This window comes from Hippocampus zosterae, chromosome 10 (genome assembly GCF_025434085.1).
Source record: "Hippocampus zosterae strain Florida chromosome 10, ASM2543408v3, whole genome shotgun sequence".
Taxonomy (NCBI): domain Eukaryota; kingdom Metazoa; phylum Chordata; class Actinopteri; order Syngnathiformes; family Syngnathidae; genus Hippocampus; species Hippocampus zosterae.
In genome coordinates this window covers 18328970-18356814 of record NC_067460.1, presented here as the reverse complement: position 1 = coordinate 18356814, position 27845 = coordinate 18328970, and the positions used below count along the sequence as shown (strand labels likewise).

At 44.4% G+C, this 27845-nt stretch overlaps 1 protein-coding gene across 1 annotated transcript; it reads right to left on the bottom strand.

Moving 5' to 3' along the window:
• clpb (caseinolytic mitochondrial matrix peptidase chaperone subunit B) lies at window positions 1–27767 on the bottom strand. The gene is made up of 16 exons (XM_052078235.1): window positions 27116–27767; window positions 26447–26498; window positions 23987–24073; window positions 15921–16024; window positions 14328–14456; window positions 11701–11798; window positions 10931–11045; window positions 5053–5130; window positions 4266–4321; window positions 3860–3904; window positions 3001–3162; window positions 2751–2907; window positions 2200–2273; window positions 2007–2126; window positions 1459–1563; window positions 1–1391 (listed from the first exon to the last, which is right to left on the bottom strand). Exons 1-16 carry the CDS (start codon window positions 27567–27569, stop codon window positions 1194–1196), a joined length of 2034 nt encoding a protein of 677 aa, XP_051934195.1. The 5' UTR covers window positions 27570–27767; the 3' UTR covers window positions 1–1193.
• Between the last annotated feature and the right edge of the window lie 78 nt (window positions 27768–27845).

Below are 27845 nucleotides of genomic sequence, written 5' to 3'. Positions count from 1 at the left end.
TTTGCTTTTTGTTGTGCTGACTTTTATTTCCAGCGTGGAGTCTGGTGCGCATGCACACCCACGAATGGGACAAATGTGGCTCCATCACGTGACTCGATTAAACAGTCACGATGCATCCATTTGTGTGAATATTCTACTCTCATGTTGACGTAACTCCTGGCAATTAGCATGCATCATCAGCATATATAATAATAACGTCATCGGATTTCATTTGAGTGGACGTTTGTGAAAGTGAACAACAGGCGGCTAAACCATCTTTTTCGTTGAGAAAAACAATCCTCCACAGCAGATCACTCTTCATCCTCTAATTGAAATAATAATCTTTCAGTAGTTTTTTTTTTAACGACCGCAGCTCTGCCTGCAAATCAACATCCATTTGTGACTTGTCAATATCTTACAAACATTTGAATCATCACTGTGGTCTAACAGCTACTAATGTGTCATCTGATGCGTCACATGAATGAGATATTGGCGATGAATGAAGCACCAGACAACTTGGACAACTGGGCTCTAAAACGATCGGATGTTCCTCGTCTAATTTGCGAGTACAGTGGTACCTTGACGCATGAGTTCAAGTTGTTCCCTGACCAAGCTCGTAATTCACTTTAGTCGAATATCAAATCAATGTTCCTCGTTGAAATGCCATTAATCTGTTCGAACCTCCCTCCACATTTGCATTTGTTTTTAGTAAATAAAAATACCACCATATTGTTTAAAAACCTAACATATAACGTGGCCCTGAAGAAATCAACTTGTTTTAACAAAGTGTACTTATTGTACATCTTGTAGTTTTGAAAAGTGACGCCCTACGATGGCGGCCGTATGGCCAGTTAAGAGTTCATTGTGAGCATCTGGGCGCCTTTGTTAGTCGGTGTTTGAGTCTCCTGACCAATAAATGGCTAAAAATGCCTACCACTGTCGCTCTCCTTGCCCACGTGCAAGGGGCATCATCACAAAAAAAAGCTGGCCACACACACCCACCAACCAGTTTATTTTAAAGTGGAACGATTCGATAGGAGTCCGATTCAATATGGTTTGACTCAGTCTGAGAGGATGTGGTGTAGATAAAAGGCAAAAAAGCCTGCCCTCCTAAATTGAAGCACTTGTATGCTAACGTACGACTGTACATGTGTAACGAAACAAGAGGCGGTGACATGAGATACTTTTATGACTACAAGACCTTCACAACCGTTTTAATGTTCAGGACTGAGCGGAGGGCGGATGTCGAGCGTCCTGGCCGAGCTGTCCTCCCCGACCACCTCCAGGCGCAGGCTGGAAGCGCTCTGCTCCTCGCGGCCGTCCGACTGGACGCAGAGGCGCAGCGTGCAGCCTTTGGGCAGCAGTTCCTGCTCGTAGGCCGCCGCCAGCTGGTTCACCACACGCCGCTCCACCTAACACACACACACAGATCAGATCATTCTGGTACCTGTCAACACATATTATTCATATCTCGCGCACCTCGTGCTTTATGGAGCGCGCTCCGTAATGCACGTTGTAACCGCCCGCCAACAGGTCCAGGACGGGCCGATCCCACTGAAGGGTGATGTCGTGGCGTTGCTTGGCCTAAGGACGGCGCACACAAAAGGAAAGAAAGGTCAGCTGGCGCGCAAACGTGGAAGGAAAGACATTCTGACAGGAATGACTAATGCAGACGCAAAAGATAAGACATCCAGCGGCAATTCTGCCAGCTCTAATCGACACTCCCCTAATGGGTTTTTATCCAATGCTAATCAAAAGTAACGATCGGTGCTGCTCATTTAGCGACACGTGTTAACCATTTCACTCGGCGAGGATGATGTACACAACCCAGAACACCTCATTTCGACGCAAATATATCGTACAATGACGCCCATTTGAACAATGTCATGTTATGATAAAAACAGAAGGTCTTGTATAAGCTCTTCCTCCTTGACAAAGAAATGTTCATTTTTGATCGGCACTGTGTGAGACTTCTTCACTTAACAATGTGTTCGTCGCCAACTGACTCGACTTGCTGCTCCACGTACCTTCTTAGCCCAGAAGCTGAGCTCCTTGCCGACCAGCTGGAGCAGCTCCGAATGACAGAATGGCAGGAAGTAGACAATTTCATTGATCCGACCGAGAAACTCGTCTCTCCGGAAATGAGCCTAAGCGGGCACGCAGGAATTAAGTTGAAGGCTGATATCCAAGTAGCCTTTTCAGGTTAAAGTGCAAAGTTACCTTGAGGATTGGTCGAATGACAGACTCCTTAAAATGTCTGGAAATGGTGATGTCATCACCTTTCTGGACATCCTCTGAGGAAATCCACAACAGAAATACACACACTGACCAGTCACAACATGATGACCGCTTGCACAAATGAGGTGCGATGCAAAAGCTGCACCCAATGTTCGGTCTTGGACAAAGATAATACGATAAAGTGTCATTAATGGCCAATTAATGGGCGTGTGCCTTCAAAGGGCCGTGCCCACGTCTGATTGGATGTCTGGTTCAATCAAACGGCTGAAAGTGCATCAGTGAATGCGACTTTCCTGACAAATTCTTATTTTTTTCCCCAATTAACTTGAGTTTTATTCCAATTTTGGCTTGTAAAAAAAATAACAACACAAAACCAAAACTCCCAAAATAAAATAAGACAAAAAAACAAAGTGACAGCTTAACACCGGAAATTCCTAAGATGGGGCACTTGAAAGTTGAAGTACCAGTGGATGGTGCAACAGTGCTTCGCGCTGTCCCACATGGTGTGACAAGCCCAAATGAGATATTCTCACCAAGATTATCTGCCAGCTTCCTGCGGGTGACCTCCTCCGCCTCCTGCCGCAGCTGCAGGCCATGCTGGGCAATTTCATCACTCGCAACGTTGGACGTCATGATGAAGATTGCGTCTTTACACTCGATGGTCTTGCCCTTGCCATCCGTAAGACGACCCTGGGGGGGTTAGGGGGCACCACAAATGGCCTTTTAACAACTCCAATAACATGACGATGTGTGTGTGTGTGTGGTTCTACTTGCGCAACAAACCTCATCGAAGAGCTGCAGCATGATGGTGAGGACGTCGGGGTGAGCCTTATCCACTTCGTCAAACAGGACGACGGCGTTAGGACACGCCCTCAGCAGCTTGGTCAGCTGACCTCCTTCCTCGTGTCCAACGTATCCTGGTGGTGATCCAATGAACTTGGCTACCTGTGGTCGGCAGACATACAGGACAAGGACTTGTTGGCCAATGAACAGCAGCCATTGATTCTTTTTCTATATCCTATCCTGTTCAGGGTCACGGGTGAGCCGGAGCTTCCGCTGCCTTAGGGCAAACGGGCTGGGTACAACTCGGACTGGTCGCCAAACAACCATTCACTTGTCTTCGTGTCATGAAATACAAAGGATTACGCAAACCTAAATGAAGGTGAGGATAATCGAATGCACATGTGTGTGAGGCCAGATTTCATCTGCTTCCTGAAAAGATGCAGGTTAGAAAGATTAGAATTCATCACGGCTCGAAAGAAGCGGTTCGTATTGCAATTGGCGAGACAAAATTGACATTTTGCGACCCACGTAAACAAACACATTGAAAAAGCAAAACCGCAACTTTTTACTTTGGTTATTGTGGATTCATTATTTTCTATCTCAGACCAGCCAATATTGTACGAGGAAAATAAACGGCTATGCTCATATAAACGAATGTGAGCGCAGCCGTACTCTGTAGGACGATGAAATGAAATAATCTTAAAGCAGCTGACCTTAACCCGAATCCCGTGCGAAAAAAAAAATACTCTCGGGTGAATTTTTTTTAAGGGAACCCATGCAAGTCTTTGGACAAAATCTGCCTGTAAATATACGGTCTCGTATTCATACATTGAACCAGAAGAGTGTAAAAGCAACATACCTCGTGTTTTTCCTGGAATTCGGACATATCCATCCGGATGAAACCCTGTGATGGCACAATGGTTCACAAAGAGAGAACAAGTTGCTTGGTGCACTGAGGGGAGCATATTCCGTAGCTCTTGGTCAACTGCAACTACATAACATCTGTCATGGAAAGCAAGCCACTTCATTCTTCCATGGCGGGAAACCTTTCGATGATAATTCTTCACAGATTGACTTCGAACTATATGCGCATATACCGCATACATACGCATATATATGTAATACACATGACATCTGCACCACATAATGACCTCAAATGCAAGAGCTGCCAACAATCCTACCATGACATCAGACTGATAGCTGTACGGAATATTTTGGTTACCTTGCCGGAGGTGTGCGAGTGCGTTGTGTAAGTGTGACTTCACCTTTTTGACATCTTTGTGCATGTAGCGTGCCACTTGTTTGGCCAACTCGGTCTTTCCTGCAACACGCAAAAGAGAGAGTCCACTTCATTGGTCAAGAACCCACATCTAATAATTTTGCAGTATTTTATACCCCCCGCTCCCTGAAAAAAAAAAAAGACATTTTCGGGAAACCTAAAAAAAGGAAAGAAAACATGCTGCACAGAAGGGTGATCTATCTTTAAGTGCTTGGCTAAATATCAGTGGTGAGCTCTAAGAGAGATTTCAATCATCTCGAGGAGGTCACTTCATGATTGTCTGCAAAATATTCAGCATATAAAATTGCTCATATTAGATATTGATGTCTTGTGTTTGGTATGCAGATGCGCGCATGTGTGTGTCTTGTCGCCGCGTTTAATATTGATGACTCTCGGTCACTGTCGCCGAAGGCAACGGAGAATTATGAACAGTGTGGGTCCTCATCTATCTCTCTGGCCTGCCATTTCACCATCTCAAACTTTTCTGGCAATCGCCCTGTTCTATAATGTCATCCGCTGTCATTCTTCCATTCACGCTGCAACACCCCTTCTTCCCTGACAAGGTAATATTGGAATAGCAACTGTCAGTCTTACAGGAGACTGATAGATTGACAATTGGCACATGCGTGTACATTTTGTGCAGTGCTTATTCTGGCAGTGTGCTTTTCAGAGGCTGACGAGAGTTTTTTTTTTTTTTTTTTTTTTTTTGCCATCGCCTCATGAAAACAAACGAGCAGAGGAAGTGTTGGGGTGTAATCAGAGAAGTGATTTACCAATTCCCGATGAGCCCAGGAAGAGGAACACAAGCGGGTGCTCTTCATCGTACCAGCCATTCTCCTTCCTTCTGATGGCTGTGAGAGTGAGACAGAGAGAGACAGAAAGAGATAGAGAGACAGTGAGTGAGAAGACAGAGAGTGAGAGAGGGAGACAAAGAGAGAGACAGACAGACAGAGTGAGAAGGGTGAGAGAGAGTGAGAGAGAGAGAGACAGACACAGAGTGAGAAGATAGAGTGAGAGAGAGTGAGACAGGCAGACACACAGAGACCGACAGAGTGAGAAAGATAGAGTGAGAGTGAGAGAGAGAGAGAGAGAGAGCGAGAAAAGGCAGATAATATCAGAAAAAAATCCCATTGGTTGACTTTTCTACCCATTTGGCTTGAGTTGACCCAACGGCGGCTGCCATCCCAGAAACTTTGCTATAGGGGTGCGAAAAGCGCAGGGATGAGGAACGGGTCAGATACATTTTGGTACAAGACCAGAGCGAGACAGAAAGAAGACGAGAAAAGCGAAAAGTGAGCGAGCAATACGAGAGACCTCCAGAAAGCTACCCACAATGCCTCCCCCCCCCCCCCCCACACACACACAGTCAGCGGGGCCATTAGCCAGCAGTAATTGCGTTAGCCTCCCTGGCGCGGCCATGGCAAAATCAGTTTAGCATGGATCGCAGCCTCACACACACACACGCACGCACGCTCGCTTAAAGAGGAGTGCCTACCCAACCCTGCCATCACCCCAGCAACCGCACTCGCACGTACACAAAGGCAGGATGATGAGCCTCACAGCGGCCAAGTCAGGAGTGAATCTGCTGTGGTTTCCCACTCAAGAATTTAGGCGACGTGCACATGGCAGGTCTTGATGTTTCAATGTGTTTGTTTGTTTGTTTGTTTTTTTTTGCTTTACGCAATTTTCTTGTGACTGTTCAGAGCCTGAATATCAGACTGCAGTGTGAAAGTACTACAACCCCGAAGCGACAACGAGACATATATCTGGCGCCTCGGATCTCTGACAGATCGATAGATTCTTTATTAGGTCACTCTTTAATATATTTGATGACGACGACGACTGCATTTCAGCAGAACGTAGAATTTGGATTATCACGACATGCGGTTACAATATATGATCAGGAGAAAGTGGCTTAGGTCGCAAATGCGGTGCACCGTGCTTTTCGGCGACTTTGATGAGCTGCCGCATCCATGGTTGAAAACACAATTAATACTTTAACCATCTTTATGATTGTTCCGGTGTTTCACACTTTTTTTTTTTTAATTCAGGGCTCGAAGAGCTCCGCCAGACGAGGGTGCGGTGAGCAGTGGCTCATTTGCATGAGACGGTGTTCGCACTCTGTGTGATTGGAATCATGACAAGTTTGAAGACTTGATTCACGTGGCATCCACCTACTTGCTGAAAGTGGGGGCCGCTCGCAGTTTCGCCAGTCGCTTAAACCCGCTCTAGACTCAATACATGAGGACCGGCTCTAACCACACCCAATGGGCCTTTTCTTTTTGAGTGTGGAATGTACCGCGCTGTATTTCTCCCACGCAGATGGAGAGGCTACCTACACATATACTTGAGTGAAATCGCATTATGAAACATTTCCTGCTCAATTACGAAGCATTCGAGCTGCTGCAGCGAAGTACCGCTGGTGGTGCTTACTTCCTGCACAAGTACTAAAGTAGAGTAGCCAGGAATAACTGCTCGTTGTCAAGAAGCAATACTTGGCAGAGGTGGAAAGATGATGATGATGATGGAGGCAAAGATGGAGATATGCGCAGAGGAACACAGATAATGGGTGGAAAAGGGGAGGGAGAGGGGGGGCAGAGAGATAAAGAGGGCCGATGGGAGATAAGCAGACAGAGAACGAGGCCGAGAAACAAACGAGTGTGTCAGAGCCGGCCGCGAAGATGAAACGTGACAAGCTCCCGTCTGCGTTATCAATGGCCGCGCGAATGACGGCGTAACCTTCTGTGCGCGTTTTAGCTGATTGAGAGCGACTTTGCCAGAAGGACGCATTGACATTTCTCAGAGGAGCCTGACAAGAACACAGAAAGAAAGGAGGCACACGACAAATGAGTACTCTCTCGCTCACTCACGCGCGCACGAGCGTGTGTATTGGGCAGGTCTGGTCGTCTCTAACATGATTATAGCGGGATGATTCTCTTCAATAACTCTTAGCCCTGAGAGCTAAACCTGGATCAATTTAACCTGCTTCCTGTGTGTTTGTGTATTTGCGCTTGGTGTACGTGTGTCGCTGCGGGCCTGTATGCGTGAGAGAAAGTATTTGGCCATTCACCAAAGTTTTCCTTTGTCAAGACATAAAATGATCGTCGATGCATGACTTTATCCGTGGAGTAAATCGTTCGGTTATCGCTACAGCAGCACGTCACGATGTGTGGCTGTTGTTTATTAACTCGGCGTCGACAAATTTAACTGGAGATGCGTGATCGGATGATCCGCGGTTAATCCCGCCGGGTGTACTCCAAAAGTTAGATGTACCAGACATACCGTGGAAATCGGGTTACAATTTCCATTGGCTTGATTGAGGAGGGGTTCTATTGATTTTTTTTTTTTTTAACATCTCAAATATCACAACTACGCTAATCTTGCATTTTCAAAGAGAGCGAGTCATTTTAAACACTTGAGATTTGTCAATAATTTGTCAAAATAACACAAATGGACTGACCAAGAGGACATATATATGGAAAAAAAGAGTGAAATTTAACTAATTGTGATCATGGGGGCGATCTATTTCTTACTCGCGCTGTCATGATTTGATGGTGTGATGAGCAATTGGAGCCAATCATATCCTTTGTACTTTTCAGCTGATCCATATCAGGTATCGTTTCATTCACTTCTTCATTCCGAAAGTGACAAAATATTTCCGAGTTACAAATAGATCACCAGCTGCTTAGTTTTATGTGGCGCAACGTCATGTTTCAGGACAATAAGCGCCCGCACAAGAGCTGGGATTCCACCAAAATAAATTTTTGTTGTTCAGTCAAGCTGCAACCATTTAAGACTCGTTCTATGACACCTATTTGTGCACAGTAGCAAGGCTCGATGTAGGAAAATCATTACTGTAATGAATAAAAAAACAAGAAAATAGAGAAGTTTGGATGGGTGGTGTTTTTTCTTTCTCCCTTCTTGGTGGTATTCGATCATGACTGTATCAGCAGACTCAGGTACTCCAAAAACGCTCTCTCCCTCTTCTTCTTCTGCGTGTGAGTGTGTGTGTGTGTGTGTGTGTGGTGACTTTAAAACATCTCTGGGATCAATAAACTGTTCCCTTATCAATGTCTTGTATGGCTTTCAGGACAATTTGCCAGGATAACAGCGACCATTTATCACCTTCCCAAAGAGCCATGACTCACTCTCGCCACACAAAGCAAAACCTGTGATTCCCTGTGACCTGGTCTGTGTTAATTTTATTTTATTATTATTATTATTATTTTTGTTTTACACACTTGAGGTCATGCAGCATTGGTTAGCGACATTAATATTTCCCTCACCAGAGCAATTTTGTCGGCCGGTTGATTGCCTTTTGCTCCGACAAAGCTATTAAACGTAACCGTTTTCGGTTCCACCTTTGGGAGATAAGTTGATTAGCTTGCAAAATCTAAACTGAAACAGTTGCAGCATCATAAAAATAACACATAGCCTCACTTGCGCACACGCGGACAGACGCACACGGATCAATACCAGGCCTCTCTGGATGCCTGGTGTAATATCAGCTCTTTACTGTCTGCTGTGTTATTGTGCTCTAACTCATCCTCCCTTCCTCTTTGCACTAATCACCGCCTCCGCTGTCAATGTTCCCATTGTCCATAAAAGCGGACGAGGTCGGTGTGGAAAAACTTCAGTGGAAACCGGAGCTCAATCAACACCATCAAACCAAGCTTCAAACACCTTTGGAATGACCTGCAAGAGATCGGCAGCTTGGCCCTCACGGTAAACATCAACTCCCACTGACTCCATAATTTTGTAGCGCGGCTTTCCAAAAGAGAGCAAACTGCAAGAGCGTTACTTCCTGTAGGCCAGGTGTCACCAACATTTTTGAGGGTGAGAGCAACTTCATGTGTACCGATTGTGTGAAGGGCTACCAAATTGATACACGTCTGAAATAACATATTTGTCCAAAATACCTTCAATAATATGAGGATGTGTTATTTTTAATACTTGATGATTTAAATTGTCAGACTTTGATCGTGTTTCGAAATGTCTCACAGTACTGCCAATGTTTGCATTTTTAAATCATAATTTCTACTAGCAAATCACAATGTCCAGGCACTGGCGGGCTACTCAAGTGGTCTTCACGGGCTACCTGGTGCCCGCGGGCACCATGTTGGTGACCACTGCTGTAGGCTGATGCAAAGATTCTATAGGTATCATGGAGGCAATGAAGCAAATGTAGGAAAAAGGCAGAAGGGGGGGTGGAGAAGGAGTGGGTGTGATGGAGATGGAAGATTGAGGAGAGAAAGCCAAATGGGGGAGGATGGGGGAGTCTGTAGTTTGTCTCCTCTCATAGTAATCGTGTTAACTGGCGGCTCCGAGCCTGGCCTCCTTCAGCTGTCTCACACACAGACACACACACACACACACACACACAAACACACAAACAGCACCTGTGTACTGCATCTGACAGACAGCACATTCATCACAATTAACCAATTACAGCATCCACCGGTCTGTCTGAACCCGCCTCTTACTTGAGGACCGCGAGGCAGGGGAGAAAAAGAGAAAGGGAACACAACAAAGGAAACAAAGTGCGCCTAAGAGCAAGTGTTCGTGAAGCACTGAGCTACATGTAACGCTCTAGAACAGGGGTCCCCAAACTTTTTCCTGTGAGGGCCACATAACCTTTCCCTTCTCTGATGGGGGGCCGGTGTTAGTTTGTAACAGAAAAAGTGTGATGATCGTAGGGGAGCTTAAAAAAATATATTGTTTTCCAGAAAGCCACACATAACCAAATAACCCTTTCCAGGTTCTTTACAGAAAAAAAGTCAGGAAACAAATAATAGCACTATTAATGAAATAAATAATAACTAAATAACCCTCTCTGAGTTCTTCACAGAAAAAACAGGAAATCTATATATATATTGCGCGTCGTCCCGCACGCGGTCTGTCCTTCCGTCTGTCCCTTTTCAAAACGTACCTACTTCACCGCGCCGCTGCGCGCCGCCACTGCGCGCCGCCACTGCGCCGCTCAGGCAGTGGCTCACTACGATCGCACGGGCATCTTAGCGAAAAAATGTTGTCTACCCACAAGCATTGCAATGAAATTGTTAGTTATTTAGTAGAGCTAAACCTCTCTTTATTTTCGCAATAAGCAATGAAGATGAACAAAAAGTTGAACCAAGCAACAACACTTTTGTGGGCCGAAGGCCCACCTTACCAGCCTTCCGCAGGAACTAGCTGATGAGCCGCCCGGAGGGCGGCGAACTAGCTAGTAAGTACTAACTAAATAACTCTCTCTGGGTTCTTCATAGAAAAAAAGCCATGGAACATTAACTTTCTGTTGTGCCATGCATAATCTTAACAAAGTTCAGCTCAGTTGTCAGAACAGAATCTCTCTAACACATATGAGCAGTCTCTTAAAGTTTTTGTGTTCCTTCCTTATAATCCTTTTGTAGGTTCCAGTAGGCTTGTAGACACAGCTGTTTGCACTTAGGGGGTTTTTGGGGGCACACAGTGACAGGTCATTTTGACCCGAGAACAACAGGAGGGTTAGAGGGCCGGGCCAAATGTGCTGACGGGTCGTATCCGGCCCGCGGACCGTAGTTTGGGGACCCCTGCTCTAGCACAATAATCGGCTATGAGTCTGTGACTTTTTACACACACATGCACATGCACACGAACACACAAATGTCTAGTCACCTGAAGCCACAGTATTGATGGCGCCTTCCTGTCCGATGATGTGCTCCTTCAGCCTCCTCTCCAGGGGGAACCTCCTTCTCTCCTCCGCCTCCCGGCGAGCCTGCGCCTCCTGGAACTAGATGGAAAAACGGATAGAGTTGAGATTGCGTGCTTATTTCAGCATTTCGGTCTTCACTCTCATGGATGTGCGTGTCGCTTTCCAGCCTGTAGAGTGACGGTTCCTCCTACATGTTTTCGTGCGATTTTAAGGCCTGTTCCACGCTAGGCTATTTGTGCAGTCTTGTAAGATGAAAACAAGGCACTGCACATAACATCATAACTCTACGGATTGTTACAGTGGTGGAGATGCATGTCGATATTAACACACGTTTATATACAGCCGTAGCACCAGAGCAAAACACTATCAACATTTTAGGTCAGGTCACTAATTCATAAATAAGACTCACGTGGAGAGAAAATATGAAACTGACCAAATTGGACATCGGTGGCTTCCGCGGAGCAGTGACAATGGATCACATTTCAACTTTTGGACCAGGTTTTAACCCCAGTTAACCTCTACCAGCTCTCACATCCCTGGTTCTCCATAGCAGCTGCCATTCATGTAAGGACCTCCCGATGAGTGTTTGTGTGTGCCCGTGTGATGCACGTCAATAAAACAGATTAACTGAGCAGGAAACAGACATTTGTACATGTTCAAAGCAACGTCGTTCTAATTGCCTGCACATTCTGCCTAGCTGTACTAAATAACATGTGTATGCGTGTGTGTATACCTTGCCCTCCCACTCCTCCAGAAGTGTGCTCACTTCTCCTTCTTTGGCATAGGCGCGTGCCGTGTGTCCTAAACCATTGGTCTGAAGAGGGTTCGCACCTGTATGTGAGCACACATGGAACGCAGGTTGTCAATTTAAAGAAAAGCATCCGCTTTTTCAGCCACCACCTCAGCAGCAGGTTCAGAATGTCGATAAAAAAGTCAACTAAGGGGTCACACAGGCTCAGGGGTCACACAGGCTAACCGCAGTGAAGCAGGCGGACCATGCAGTGACCCAATGGGGGGGTTTCATATCTGCAACGTGTGCCGATGACTAACACCGTCTCCTACGTCACAGCAAAGGCTGTGAATACTTTTCTACAATTTCTTAATATTATTATCATTTTGGTTTACATTTTTGTTTGTTTTTACTTTTGATACATTTTCAATATAAAATCTGTGTTCATGCTGTCATTTTGGGGTGCCGTGTGGGAGGCTGTAACAAAATGTGGAAAAAGTGATTATTGTGAATACAGATGCACTGCATGTGAAAATTATCTTAATTGTACGATCATGTGGACCAATTTAAAAAAAAGTTCAGTTCGAGTCCAACAGGTTCTTTACCACCTTAAGTAGATTGTGCAAAGCTGGATAATTGTGCAACTTTAAAGGCTTTATGAGAATATTATTATTTTTAATACTGTACTTTCATGACAAAAAGTATATACCGACAAATGGACACGGGACATCGCTAGGCATCAGATGAGTAAGCAGCCCTCAAACATTCTCAATGTGTGCGATCAATACAGATGGAGCGTTTTCCTGCTTTGTCCGAGCAACCACCACAGAGACTAATAATAACATCGATAAACCCCTAAAAATTGTGACCTGCTCATGAGGATATTGATTCTAACAATAATATACCGGCACGCCCCACTGAAAAACATGAAGGGAGGAAAGCAATAAGGTGGGTGCGCAGGCACACCAAAAGGCACACGTGCGCACGCGCGCACACGCACAACATAATAAATAGCATCATTTAGGGCTTTAATATCAGGCCAACCCTCTGGGCCATAGCACTTTATAACTGGATCAACACTAACGACACACACAACCACACCACGGCTGACCCCCCCCCCCACACACACACAGAGGATCCCTTCATTAGGAGTGCTTTAGTTATGCCTATTAGGGGTGCCCTCCCCTCTCCTATTTCCTCCGCCTTCTCTTTCACAGCAGCTGGCCAGAGAGAGCTCCTGCTGGTCTTTGTGTGCGCATGTGTGTGTGTGTCCGTTCTTGTTTCTGCATTGTGTGCGTCTCTGAGCATGTGTGCCCGTTCTGGCCTACCACCACACATACAGAGACGTCCATAACGGAGTGCCCCCCCCTGGCCGGAGGCCTGATGTGGGGCCTGGGGGAAAAACTGCAGGTAGGGAGAGGGACTTGTGGTGTGCGGAGGGACCCGAGGGTGAAGCCAGGAGACTGTGATGGATGGAGATGTGAGTGCAGGACTAACTAAGGCCAAAAGAGCAAACCCAAGGCAACTACGGTAGGATTGGCCCCACATTAACACAGGGGAAATAACAATGTATGGGACAAAGTGTCCATACATGGCACACACATCAAAATGTCCTGAAGCTGTGGCTTCATAAGTTGTTTTTTGTGTGTGTGTGTGTGTGTGTGTGTGTGTGTGTGTGAGATGGTGTGATATACTGTAAAGGTGGAAATGATAAAAGTCTACAAACATGTACAGTATATCATGTATTCAGAAACAAATCTCTGAATTGACTTAACAAGGTCTTTTTCAAAACTCAAAATGGAAAGTGTGGCGTTTGTGACCACAACGATGTCCAGATGGTTATTGGTCATGATAGTGGCGCCAACCGAGCAATGATGGGGCCCAACAGGAAACAGTAATACTCAGCCTTAATCCAATTTTGGTCCAAAACAAATGTCTCGGCTTGGAGGAAGTTCTTACCTTTTTTTAATTCAAAAATGCATCTATGGGTATGCATCTGATCGAGTTACACAGGGTGATTTGTTTAAGTGTGCTCACAGGAGCAAGGGGTGAGATGGGGCAGGCGGCTTTGAACACACCATCCATCATGAATATAAACAAGACATTAATACTTGCTGTGAGGTGTAGGGATTGTGTAGCGATGCAATTTGACCCCCCCACCCCCCCAAAAAAGTGTTAAAGTCAGTAAAAGGCAAACAGTATAAACCACAAATGCCGACGAGAATAAATAAATGCTCATGAATACACACGCGTTTAAATCAATGAAAAAGCAGGTTGGATGCACAAAGACATTTTACTCCTGCACACACAAAAGACACACTTCCTGTGAGTGTGGTGTTACCCCAAGGGCATGTTCTGTGCGGAGGTCACAGTTCAACTAGGCCTGGCTTGTTTAAGAGCTGCTCGCCTGGAAACTGAGGGGGGGATTCTGCCTCCGGGGGTCTTCGAATGTACGTGTATGTGTGTGTGTGTGTGTGTGTGTGTGTGACAACGACAGGTGCGAGTGTAGCAGGGCTGAGAAAAGACACAGTATGAGCAAGTGATCAATTTCAAATGCGCTTTGTAATACTCTGGAATCAGCCACACACACACAACTATACTTCTTATTGACAGTTGAGAGTGTGACATACCGAATTCGAGCAGCGTGCGGACACTGCACAGGTCATCAGCGAGTGTGGCGTAGTGAAGTGCTGAACAGCCACGGAAACCAGCCCGGCTGCTGAGTCTGGTGCTGAACTCATCCTCTCTGGACACCAGCACTACAGGAAGGGGACGAGAGTTGAACGTTAGCACACTGAAAAAAAAATGATGTCTTGAATTTACTCAATTGTATTGTGTTAAGATTTTATACACAATAGACTCATCTGGATTAGTATCTGGATCCGGATGATTTTATTTCATGAAAGCACTTGGTTGAAGTATAATTGAGTAGATTCAAGTGTAGAAAATGTTTGAATTTGAGAGACTTTCACAAGCAAGTCCTGAGGTCAAGAATGGCAGAAACATACATGATTACAAATCAAGGACGACTGTGGCAGACTTTGACAGCTGGAGCCTTTCAATCTTTAAAAACTCTCTCCAACTTGAAAAGTCATCCATTCACGCTCGCAGATAAATCTCCGCAGGGCGTGGTAATGACAACAGCGTTGGTAAGTGCAAAAGTGACTTTCCCCGTTTCTTGCTTTGGAACAGTTGTCCAAAATGATGCCGAGAAGGAGAGTTGCGTTTTGCTGTGCTTCCTCTCTACCAACAGATACATATTGTTTTCTCCTTACTTCTATTTTCCATAAGAGCATTCATCTTTGCCACTCCATCATCCTGCTTTATTTTTTCCACCTCCTTCCTCTCCTTCTTGGCATCCATCAATTCCTTTCATCACATGCGCCCCCGCCCCCAACCCGGCACCCACACCCCTCCATCCCAATAACTTTGTCTCATCCATTTCCTGGCATCCTCGCCCTTAACATTTCAACCAACTCCCATCTCCCTCCCTCTATCACTGCATCTTCTCCTTCATCTTTAACTTTGCTCTATCCATTGCTGCTCCCCACCGTCTTCCTTTCCTCCTCCTGTGCTTCATCAGTCTTCCACTTCCTGCATCCCTCTCAACAACAGCTCCTCTCTGCAGTGTCAGTGTGCGTGTGTGTGTGTGTGTGTGTGTGTGTGTGTGTGTGTGTGTGTGTGTGCAAGAGCGAGAAAGGGGGAGGAAAAAAGAGAGAGAGAGAGAGAGAGAGAGAGAGAGATAGAGAGAGAGGGAGGGGCAGGGCAGGATAATCATAGCTAACCCAATAAAGCGTCGCACAGGCCCCCCTAGCCCATCCATCAGTGTGCATCTGGGAAACGCTTCCCCACGCTGCGCTGGCCCCGCGTGGACTCAAACCTGACAGCCATATAAATGTCTGCAATATACATATCCCATATAAATATGTCTGCAGAAATCCAACACAGGTTGGGGAGGGGACTAAGCGCCCGTCAGTGCCACCCTGCCTGTGTATGTGTGACTGTATGTGCAGCTCGGGAGGAAAACAAATAACACGTGCATTACTTAGTGGAGACCATATGCAATGAATAATACGCCGGAAATAAAATGTGCATACAGTATATGCTAATCTTTATGCAAACCCTAATGGTTCATAAGTCTTATTTGTACACTTGCGACTCATATATATGTAATATCACTGCCAGAGATAACAAATGCACACGTTTTATTTATTTATTTTTACCTTCCAGTGAATGGATGCCTCTCTCCCTTGAGGTGTCATAAACATTGTTGAAGTGATCTCCAGCATTTGGGTCAGCACCGGCTTCAAGCAGAACCTTCACCACCCTGGGAAATAGCAAAAAGTATGAATTTAAAAAAAAAAGTCACTGCTAACAAATGATTATGTTTATAAAAAGACTGTCATTGAAATATTTGAAATGGCCATTGTTCTGGCCACAGTAAAAGTTTCGGGTCATTTCATTAATAGGAATTCTGTTTAGAATATTCATTTAGTTATCGCGGTGCATTGTGGGTACACCATGTTTCATCAGACGAGTCATTACAGAAATCCTGACCGTGGTCGTTGCAACTGGTCCTCCTGAGTTATACTCCTTTCGTTTCACCTTCGAAAGCAATGGCTGTAAGTTTGCTCGTGTTTATCATTATTTAGAAATGTGTTTTGGAGATTGTTTTACCTCAATTGTTGTTATTGGAAACTCGCTAGCTCAGAGTACTGCTAACGACGTAGCGACGATGCTAAATCGGTGCTAACAAGCTAATTAGCATGCGAAAGTGCTGCGAAAACGCAGTTTATCGTTTTTTGTCACATGCTGCATTTATGTCCCTTGTTAAACACTTGACGATTTGTGTACACAATATTAATACATGTTTTAAATCTGTTCATTTCAGTTTCACTCTTTCTACCGCCTTTATTACCGATTTGTCTTACTGTTTATTATGCATGTTAAATTGCTCCATGTACAGCACTTTGTACGCAGCGATGGCTGTTTGAAAGTGCTCTATAAATACTGTTGACTTGACTTGACTCTACAATTCACTGAGCTGATGTCACAGTTGTTCACTGTACGCTGTCAAGAAGACCGTAATAAAGGAGCAAGACCTCACTTTCCTGGCTCATGAATAAATGAGTTTGGCTTGCTGTTGACCTGCGTTAACATACTCATGGTATCTAACACGTAGCGATAATAGTACAGCCATGTCTATAAATTTAATCGAGTTTGAGAGAGAGGCTTTGGCCCAAATCTGGCGGAACTTTGAGATAGACCCTACGGCGCCAAAGTGGAAGTCATTACAGGTGAACCTACTTGAGTCCAGTGTGTTATTAATACATGTTTTAAATCTGTTCATTTCAGTTTCACTCTTTCTACCGCCTTTATTACCAATAAAGGTAATAATTGATTGATTTAATCGACTCAAAATCCACCCATGTAGAGATGAGTTCTTATAGTGCATTGCAAGCAATGCTATGCATGATTTTATTCTTTCAATATCATGCGGAGAAGAGAACATACTTGCCAAGCATTGCGAATTATGTAAAAAAACAAAAAAATAAAATTAAAAACATGACCGACAATTGCGTTCACTTCTACCTGCTTTGTACGTATTTACTGTATTTTCATCATTTCAGTGATGCTAATTTCTTTTAACATTGTCCCTTTAAAGAATATCTCTTATTTCTGATCGGCGTATCACAGATGTTTGGATATTTCAAAGAAATACTCCATCACCTTTGAGGATCATTGAAACCGGTTTCACACCACGGTTGATGAGCATTAAGATGATGGTACAAATTCTCTCATGGCATTCAGTTCGATATACAAAGACATAATTGTTGTGATTTTAAGATGCCGTAATATTTGGAGAAAAAAAATTAGCATTAAAAAAATCTCTTCTATATGTGGTCTGATGAGTTTTCATAATCCCACCCATGTTGTGCTAATGATGCGGATCGAGCGAGTGGACCATGCACATGCATATGGAAAAAGGCCTGCAACTCTCATTCAAGGCAGACATAAAGACAAGAACGTTGGCCTTGACTCTTTGCTTGGTTCACCTCTTGTCTGTCTCGTTATGGTGGATACAGCCCAGTGACCACTAGACACAAGTCTGCTAGTCTGCCTCGTCATATGTACATAGGAGTATGTAGTAAGGGGGCAAAGGGTCAACCCAGTTTCCGGCAACGTATGGGGTGCGGATAGGCCTTGTCCTTCATTGGTGCGTACCGGCTTTTAGATCAAACACACACTACCTTGGCAACGCCATTCACTGTGACGTAACGAACATTCCAGGTACGGTCGCTCCATCTACACACGCACGTGATGGTGGCATTGACTTTGAGACACAGCCATGACTACGCACAAATACAACCCGCAAATAGACGGTCGGCCATTCTAAAGAGAAAGAGGGCGATCAACCTTGCCAGAACGCTGCTGGCCATCATTAAACCTATGAGTGTCTAATGTAGCCTGAGAGGCCTTAATGGATCGTTTTCAGCTAAATGGTTACAGCGAGAGGCCAGAAACGGCTTAAATTGAGCAAAGTGATCATTCACCGCAAAGGCAAGGTGGACCGCAATGTAATGGGGCTGATAGATGTGCTACAGAAGAGGACTGTATAGCTGACCAGAAAGAGGATTCGTGCCACTCACTATTTGAAGATGTGAGCCGTAACAATTGATTCACCAGTAAGAAGATAAAATCCATATCCAAAGAATAGATATTTGCTTAAGCGATAAAAAGTACAATTGGGAAGCAATTTCTGAGAACCTCGGAAAAATTCTAAGCACAGCGGTGCCTTGACATAAATTTAATTCATTCCGTGATTCAAGTTCATAGCTCATTTTATGATCAATGTTCCCAATTGAAATGCATTTGCGTGTCTGTGTGTTTCGCTTCCGTTCATGTTAGGGGCCGATTTTTTTCGGTCAAAAAATTTGCTGGCAAAATGGAAGTTTTTTTTTTTTTTTTTTTTTTTTGCTGTGGATACCGTAATATCCCATTTTGCTACTGGACAAATCAATCAGGTTGGCATCCTGCCACTGATTGTGTTCAACCTTCGAGGTTCCACTGTGAACCAGTTCCAACATGCTTGCTTTCAAAGCGAAGCATCCTCGTGGTACTTTGAACATGTGTGGGAGAGAGCGAAAACACTGAGAACCGGCTGGCTACGTCTTTGTGTCTGACCTTGCTTAGGAGGTCTAAAGGACTATCGGGGGTCCCCTTTTGTTACTGTATCCCTGTGACCGGGCCGGCAAGGGGGAGGGGGGGGGGGTGCGTGACCCACGTAGGGCTTCGCTTTCACCCTTGCAAGCACTTCTACAAACACGCAGACGATGCAGCCTCAGAGAAAGCAACTTATGAGGGCTGGTCACACGAGGCTAGGCAGGCCTGTGCAAAGAAATGAGGTGGCGTGAAAAGGTTTAATAGCATCAGGAAGGTAAACAGGCAGGGATAAAGAATGGAAAGCTGTGGAGGAGGAAAAGGAGGAGCAACGGATGAAAGGATCGACGTGCAGCTAAAAAGATGAAAGGGCGGGGGGGTGGGAGATTTCATTATCAGAAGGATGCTGCCAAACCTAACGAGCTTTTGAACAGTTTGTGTAGTTTTACTAATTAACTGCTGATCAAGTGACTAACTTTATTTGGGAGAAGTTCCAGCACTACTTTGAGGCCAAACCAAAAGAGATGTTGAGGTTAATTAGGTTGAACAAGGAATTGTTCCAAATTGCTGACAACCAGTTACCATATTAACAGTTCAATGACAAGACAACACAGAAGATTAAGAAAGGAGCCTCTGTGGCCGAAAATGGGACACAAAGACACAATTACGCAGTTCTCAACTCGAAAAGCAATTACCATTTCTTTCATTTTGCTGCATACCTGATATTCTTGACCGACACACATACACTGACAAAACCACAACACCATGACCTTGGCTGTATTAAATACTCTGCATTGAGGGTACATTTGAAACGACCGTATTTTCTACACTAAAAGGCGCACTGGATTATGAGGCGCACCTTCAATGAATGGCCTATTTTGTAATTTTTATGCATACATTGGGCGCACCGCATTATAAGACGCAATCTACAATGCATCCACTAGATGGAGCTACGCTCAGGGAAATGCCAACAGAGCGATCATATGTCAGTAAAACTTATTTAATTAATAAAGCAGCGACACAGTTCACTTAACAGCAAGTTATAACGTTGCCTCGTTAACGTTGAACTCTCCATTTTGGAGCCATTTTGGGGTTGAAATATTACCATAATGACCATACACAAGGCGCATCGGATTTTAAGGCGCGCTGTGAGCTTTTAAGAAAATGGAAGGCTTTTAGGTGCTAAATTAGGATTATGGATTTGGTTTCATGCATAATGGTTTCATGGATTTAAGTAATTTGTTTCAACTCTGGTTATTGTTTTTTTTTTTAAATGCTCCATAAATAAAGTTGAAAGAGGGGAACAATATTTTGATTGCTTATCTTGGATTTTAAAGATACAAATGCATCAAATTTAACCCAATAAAATCATTCCACTTTAAAATCAGACCGTCCTTGAATCGTATTGCACCCCTGGGTATCGAGACGTTTATCGGAGAGATGCACCCCCCAAATGACATTATCATCTTGGATTTACTGGAACTCTTGCATTGAACATCATTATATAGTGCAAGCGGTCAAAATGTGGCTGGCTGGTGAACAAACACGCTGCTGCTGGAGTTGGTATACTCTAACTCTGGGCTCCTTCGGTGCCAAACAAACGACCGGGGTCTTTGTTTCCCCTGCCCTGAAGGGAAGACAGGAAGCAGACATTTCCTTCTCACCCGCAACACAAGAGACACCCGAGTCGAACTGACCATCCATGTCTCTGACCACCTGGCCCAGACGCTGGACCTCACTTGACCTTGCCTCACCTGCTGCACGCATGAGGTCAACTAGGTGCCAGGAGGAGCGACTCATAAGTTGTGAACAAAAGCGGCCTGATTTAAAAATATGACAGTTTTGCCCAATTACCTATTTGCCTTCCGTTACTCGTCAGTCATACACAATACGAAGGAGGAATACAGTCATACACAACCTGCCAAAACTGTGACCTTTCACCTTGAGGCGACCTATACTTAACCAGGCACTAACCGATCACTGCAGCGTCTCACGAAAGTTATTTAAAGCATCAATTGGAAATGACACAAAGTACGGATTCGCTTTCTTGTAAGTAGGTAGAGTACATCCACTTGTTGGCTCCCATGGCAAAGTCTCTGGACCCAGACTTCATTTACTCCACTTCACTATTTTGTGAATTTCCTTTAGGATCTATTGCATACTTTATCGAATTTTGTTGCGCTCCGACTTGCCGTTTTGTTGCTCCAACTGTGTAGTAATTTCCAGGCTTGTCAGTCATTGTTCAATCGTTGGTAGTCATGCCAGTAAATAATTAACAGCAACAGAGACTGGCGCTGATGTCAAGTAACTAGTGTGTGCACTTCATACGCTAACTGCAGTGCAAGCATCCATACATCCAATTTATATCACTTATCCTGCTCAGGGTCACAAGTGAGCTGGAGCCTGTTCCAGCTGACTTTGGGCGAAAGGCCTGACAAACACAAGGCACACAGACAACCATTCTCGCTCACTTTCACGCCTGTGCTTTTAATACATTCTGGAATGTGGGCAGAAGCCGGCGAATTCATCTTTTACATTTTCAATTTGGAAACGGCTAAAAGAGCTTAAACAAACAAAACAATATCACGTGACGTCGCTCCAAATAAATAATCATGATTTGATAGGCACCGTTCTCTGGTGATGATCCAGAGTGATCGCTTTCCTTCTATCCAGAACAGAACCAAATTCTTGGCTCGCTTGTTTCATCCTGCCACTGTTCGCTCCCTCCATCGAGCCACTCTGCAGACAGCTCGGGACGATCAACAGGCGTTACACCCGGCTAAGCGCTCATTGTGCACGTGAATACGGCGAAGGAACCATGGAGGTCGAGAAATAGAGATCGAGATGGCTATTGTGTGTTTAAGAGTGCAAACAGTGGGCCGGGCCCTGTGCCTCCCTGAATTAGCCTCACATCAAAGTTAAGTCAAGAAGTCATGCCCACCCACCGAATGTCTGACCTTTCATTCTCACACACACACACACACACACACACTGTTGTTTGTTGCTTTACTTGCATCTCTAAACCCTAAAGCAGATAAGAGTGAATTCCTAGTTTCTGATACACAACTCATGCGTCTGAAGAATTGACAGTTCTTTCCAATGTTAATTCAGTTTAGGACTTCGCATCTAGGCAAATACAAACACGATGTGAAGGAGGGCTAGAATCATTTTGTCGCTAGTCCATTTTGACACCTGCTACAGGCAAGACCACGGTCATGAGTAATGTTCCCTGGCTTTTCACTTAACTGCCGCAAATAAAGTTGAGTGTGTGACTGAGTAATAGGCATTTGGCCTATAAGATATTGTGTAAAAACTCTTCATGGCTTTGCGTGCGTTAACGCGCACGCTCACGCTGACTGAGACTTGTGGTACGTGTGCGCCCTGAGCACAACAGATGCATGAGGGATGTGCGCCGAGCCAAGCTCCGTCTTCCCTGCAGCAGTGACGGCTCACTGGGGGGTTGGAGGACGGGATTAAAAACAGACGAGTGTCATCTCTTGGCTGAGTTATAGCACTCATAACGCGCATGGTGACACACATCCACCCCGAGTACGGACATAAACATCAAATTTGTGACCGGAAAAAAAAAAACAGTTGACACACCGCATCATTAACATGTCACACAAACTAGCCATCACTCATCACGCGCACCGCTTACATGCTCTAACATGAAAGTAATATGACGCAATTGTCACTTTGGAAAATCACGTGTATGCAAAAATAAGTCCCGATTAATATTTAAACACAGTAATAGGAAATGGAGAAAAGCGGTAATCTAACAAAGAGACAAATATACAGTACAATAAGGGAACTGTGCAGCGCCATTTGTTACTCTGCCGCATATGCGCTCATCTCATGTTATGCTCACATTTGAATTGCGCATTATGTTTCTCACAAGCAGGTGGGGTCTTCTGAACACAAAATAAAAAATGACCACAGACTCTTGATGGAGGGAAGGGGGGGGGGCAGCGGGGTGTGTGTGCTGAAATTGGATTTGGCCTGGTCTTAACCTCGGCCCTTCTCTGTGTTGTGTGTGTTCTTGGGGCCAGCAGGCTAATTTAATTTGTAGGACCAAGAGACGGGGGACCGGGTAAAGACCTTCTGTTACTCTCAAAGTTGCACTTCTGAAAGAAGACCTGCTGTAACAACCCAAGCAGGGACATGACACACACAATAAGTCAAGCAGACAGCTGGATGATTCGGAGATGGGACACCAAGACACGAACGGCATAATTTTCCCTGGGCCACTTTCTGAAGCTTTCTTTGTTTCACGACCTCTTATGTTTGACTTGAATTTATGAGACTCTGTTTTCCACAATTTAAAAAAAAGGTATATTTAAAATAGATATTGAAATTGAACTTACATGCTGTAGCCACAAACCAACCTGTGAATTAATACATGTTCACTCCTAAATTATTGTTCGTATCATAAGTGAGGCAAGGGAGATGTTTTTTAATTTAGCGTGGGAGTTTAGGAGAGAAAAAATATTTGAGCATAAACTATGTGATAAAATAACAAAACTGGATTTGAGACAGCTGCACACAGATGAATCTCAAACGTTTTATGTCTCCGAGGCCAATACATTTCAGAATGTTTTGTTTCTGATGGGTTAACAGGGTTACCTGCACATAAAGTCGGCCCTTTTGTCTTCCATCATGTATGAGACCGCCATACAACATCAGTCATATCAGCCGATGCCTTCGTCATTGTAGTTCAGATTGAGTGCTGATTGATTTTCCATCCAAATTTGAACGGTTATACTACAGCGGTCATACAACTTGCATACCATGACATATTACGTACTCGTGATCTATGACCATTGAACGTTACTTTAAAAATGTCAGTATACTGTATCTAATTTGGATTATATTCGTTATGATTTTGATAGTTTGGCGGTAAGTAATTTTGATTATTTCTTATGGGAAAATCTGTTCCCGATGAATCGACCTTAGATCAGTTTTAATACAAGTTTGAAACAATTTTGATATGTGACATTTGGATCCACCAGCACCCTATTTGGGGCTCCAAAGGTTGATCTGTCATTCAGTCACGTACATCAGCTATGATCATTTCCTGTCAATTTGGTGGCTGGCAATACTATCGAGTCAAATATACAAACACACACACCTGTGCTGACGGTTAATGGCAGCCACCATAAGGGAGGTCCAACCAAGACGGTGTCGATGATTTGGGTCCACCCCTTCCTGCAACAGTCTGGTGGGAGATGAACCAGAAAGATGAGATAACAATGCTTTTTTTTTTTTTTTAAATCTTATTTCGACAAAATGTACATACACTGCAGTCAATGTGTGCAGTGGACCAGCACATTCTGTTTCTATCTACAACTCCACAACCAAAAAGTGTGTGTCACCCAGGTGTGTGTTAACTTCTGTGCCTGAGGGTCTGCCATCAAATACTTTGCGATGCCGTACTAAATGAAGGAGAGCGCGCGTGCGTGTGTATCCATCTGTTGTCTGTAACGCCTGTACAGGCAGACAGTGTGTTTGTTTATAGTAAACATGAATGGCCTCTGTCTAATCGGCACTCCGTTCTCTGGGGGGTCTGCTTCCCCACCTTAGCAGGACTTGTGCAGGAACAAATGAGTGACCATTATGTTCTGCTTTGCGGTGGAAGGCTGTCACCCTCCATCACACCGCCTTGATTTGTTTTTCTCAGGACGTTATGCTTGAAAAGTTTAGAAATCAAAACCTTCACCACAGCACTACAGGTCTTCAAAACTATGTCAGCACCACAGCGCGTTCTTTCTTTTTTTAGTTCCTATAGGTGTAAATGGCTATGTCTTTAGTCCATATAGCAGTCGTCTGAGCGGACACGCCCTGGACCCTGACATTCTTCGACAAACCGCAAAGCACTTAACACATCTGTCTGCTTGCACTCTCACCTAAACCATCTGTCACATGTGCACAGGTAACCCAAGCTTGCAAATAGACATGCTTGGATAAACACACAGACACACTGCAAATTCAAGTGCTGAATTTTGCCAGTGTATCAACAAGACATAATACGTATTGTACTCCTATTTGGCCATTTAGAAGTGATCTCACAAATGTTCCATTTTCTTGACTAGTCATTTATTGTGACACACTATATTGTAAACTTTACATTACTTAAAATGTGTGATGTAATTATACCAGCCCGACAGATGGGCACAATAACGCTCGAGTCCTGTTCATTTTGGCTGGCTAATTGTGAGACTGCAAGACACAACAGGAGAGAAAGTTATCATGCGGTAGATCAATGGAAAATTATAGTAATAACATTTGCGGCAGCTAATAAGCTTTCATTTAAGGCGCTCTGTTTGTTATAATAGTTCCTCATGCAATTGCCAGTTGCCTCAAGCAAATGGCTTCAATAGTTACACACAATTGTTGTGACATGCAATTTATTAATATATTCAAATTGGACGTACACTGTATGTGCAAAATAAATACACAATACCTGCATTAGGCTTGACCAATTTTTGTATAACTTTATGGACATTATATAAGTTCTTCCAAATTAGCGCAACAACCTCGGGTCAACCTCACAGTGCAGAGGTACCGGGTTCAATTCCAGCTCCGGCCTCCCTGTGTAGAGTTTGCCTGGGATTTCTTCGGGTACTCTTGTTTCCTCCCACATTCCAAAAACATGCATGGCAGGCTAATTGAACACTCTAAATTGTCCCGAGGTGCGAGTTTGAACGTGGATGGTGGTTCGTCTCTGTGTGCCCTGCGATTGGCTGGCAACTAGTTCAATGTGTCATCCGCCTTCTGCCCGTAGACGGCTGGGCTAGGCTCCAGAACCCCCCGCGACCCGTGTGAGGATAAATGGATCAGGAAATGGATGGATGGATGAAGTAAATTTCAGTATTAGCTCTTGAATGTACATATAGTGCTGAAGAACTATAGCACAACGACTTCACGAGCAGCAATCATTATCTGTACAATTGAAAATAAATATGGTCATGAAAAGTGGCTTAAGGAGACCCCCCAAAATGCAAAAACCCACTGATGTACTCCAACAACTGCAACCCTTTCCTGCCATCTACTGGTCTACAGGTGGGACTGCATCAACACGACCTAGCCGGCAGTCTTTATATTTATTTTTATTTATTTGAAAGGAACAATGCATTCTGATGAACACAATACCTGTGTAAATGTGCTGACGTTAGCATACAGTTAATTTACATTCGTAGTGACTTGACGGGCAGCATGAAACAGACAAGACACATTTAGTCAAAAGTTGAAAATGCCTAAGTGTAAATAGGAAAGTGCTTGGAATATTGTTGAAGTGCTTCAGTTTTTCATAATTGTTGAGAAATAAGAAAATGAGGATTACATTTTTCAATAAAGTCTGAATACTCTGTGCTACCTCTCATAGGTCAGTCTTGGTACTATGACGAACTCTAGTTTCAGGAGATTACTTGGCACAAAACATAATATGAGTATGGTGTGCTGTATTGGTCATCTGGAGAGCACCACAGCTCACACTGAGCAAAATTTTCCTCATCATGTGTGGGTCCCTCGCATTTCAAAAATATCTTAAGATGTAAAATTTGTGTGCATGTGCGGTCAACAAGTTCATTACCTGGCCACATCTTGGGGGCTATTGGTTCTTGCTGCCTCCAAAAGGGCATCACCTTGTGAAATGAAATAGGAAGAGCATACAAAAATGCTGAGATAAGCAATGTGGGAGTTTGACAAAAATACTACCATATAAAGCTGGTTGAATATCCATTCCAAACTGTAACATCAGCAAATGTTTTTTTTTCTGTACATCTTATGGCTGGATAATATGGCCTAAAATGAAATCTTGTTTTGGGGAATTAAAGCCATCGTAGTCAGAAAAGCTGATTTGTACTGAAAAATTGACAAAAAAATTGTTGAATTTGGGGTTGTGTCTGGCGCACACACACCAAAGGTTATTTTTCAACTTCCTTCGAAGAAATCTACATGGTTCCAGGGGAACCTGTGAACAAGGATGATGAATCATAAAACGATTTCCGCCTAGAGGTGGAGTTGCCCCTTCTAAATGGACATCCAGTGTACATGGAAACAAATTTCTATCATGTGGTTTGTGGAAGGCATTTTCTCACATCTTTCTGCCTTGGTCAAATGACAGAGAAGAGATTGTTTGCTTATGGTGCCGGCGATTGCTCCTCTCTTGCCACCCCGTAGTATGTGTACCATCACGTTGCTACAAAATGAGTTGAACACATTTATTGTTTAATCAGGGCACATTTTAAGTCTGAGTTACCTTTGTCATCACTGTCTTTCTTCAGGCAGAAGGCCACGGCAGCAGCAGATAGGAGACCAGCCGAGGCCACTCTCAAGGGGCTGCCGCCTGCACCGGTATCCCCATTCTCACCTCCAGCTCCCTGACCACCATCCTCCCAGGACATGTTGTTGCGCCCTCTGTTGGCCAGCGCGGCCCAAGAGCTGCGGCGGTTCTCCAGGCTTGACAGCCATCTAGGGGCGAGGTGGTGGTACTGCACCGACTGGTGAACGCTGTCAGCGGTGTCATCAGCCAAAATCCCTCGTCTTGACACCCGGGAGGTGGACACTATGGGGTTCTGATTGTTATCCGCCGGTGGCTCTCTTATTATGGTCTGACAGGCCTGGGTGGCTGAACTAGTTTGGAGAACGCGCCTGCACGGCGACAGGCTCCGCGACCTTCGTGCAAACAACCTAGTGGGAATAGACGATAACATGGCGAATAACTCACCCGCAAAAGGATCTGGGAAGAAAACTTAGCGTGTGCCAGTAGCAACGAGTAAATCACGAGAAGGTGATGTCGTGCAAGTCCAATGGTGACGCCGGAGTGCCTTTTTTGTTTTGCTATTTACAATAGCCACACGCATTCAAACGTTTCCCTCATTCTAGCATGGACGGTGCTCGAATGCGCGTTGCAGTCTGGGAAATGTAGTCTAGTTGTAAGTTTCGCTTGGCGTTTCCCGTTGCCCGCACACATGTCAGGCGAGTGTATC

Coding starts and splice junctions, on each gene's coding strand:
- clpb (XM_052078235.1), bottom strand. CDS start 27,569: ATGTTATCGTCTATTCCCACTAGGTTGTTTGCACGAAGGTCGCGGAGC. Junction 3,163..3,859: donor AATTCCAGGAAAAACACGAG/GTATGTTGCTTT, acceptor TGCCGACCACAG/GTAGCCAAGTTCATTGGATC. Junction 2,127..2,199: donor TCATTCGACCAATCCTCAAG/GTAACTTTGCAC, acceptor GTGCCCGCTTAG/GCTCATTTCCGGAGAGACGA.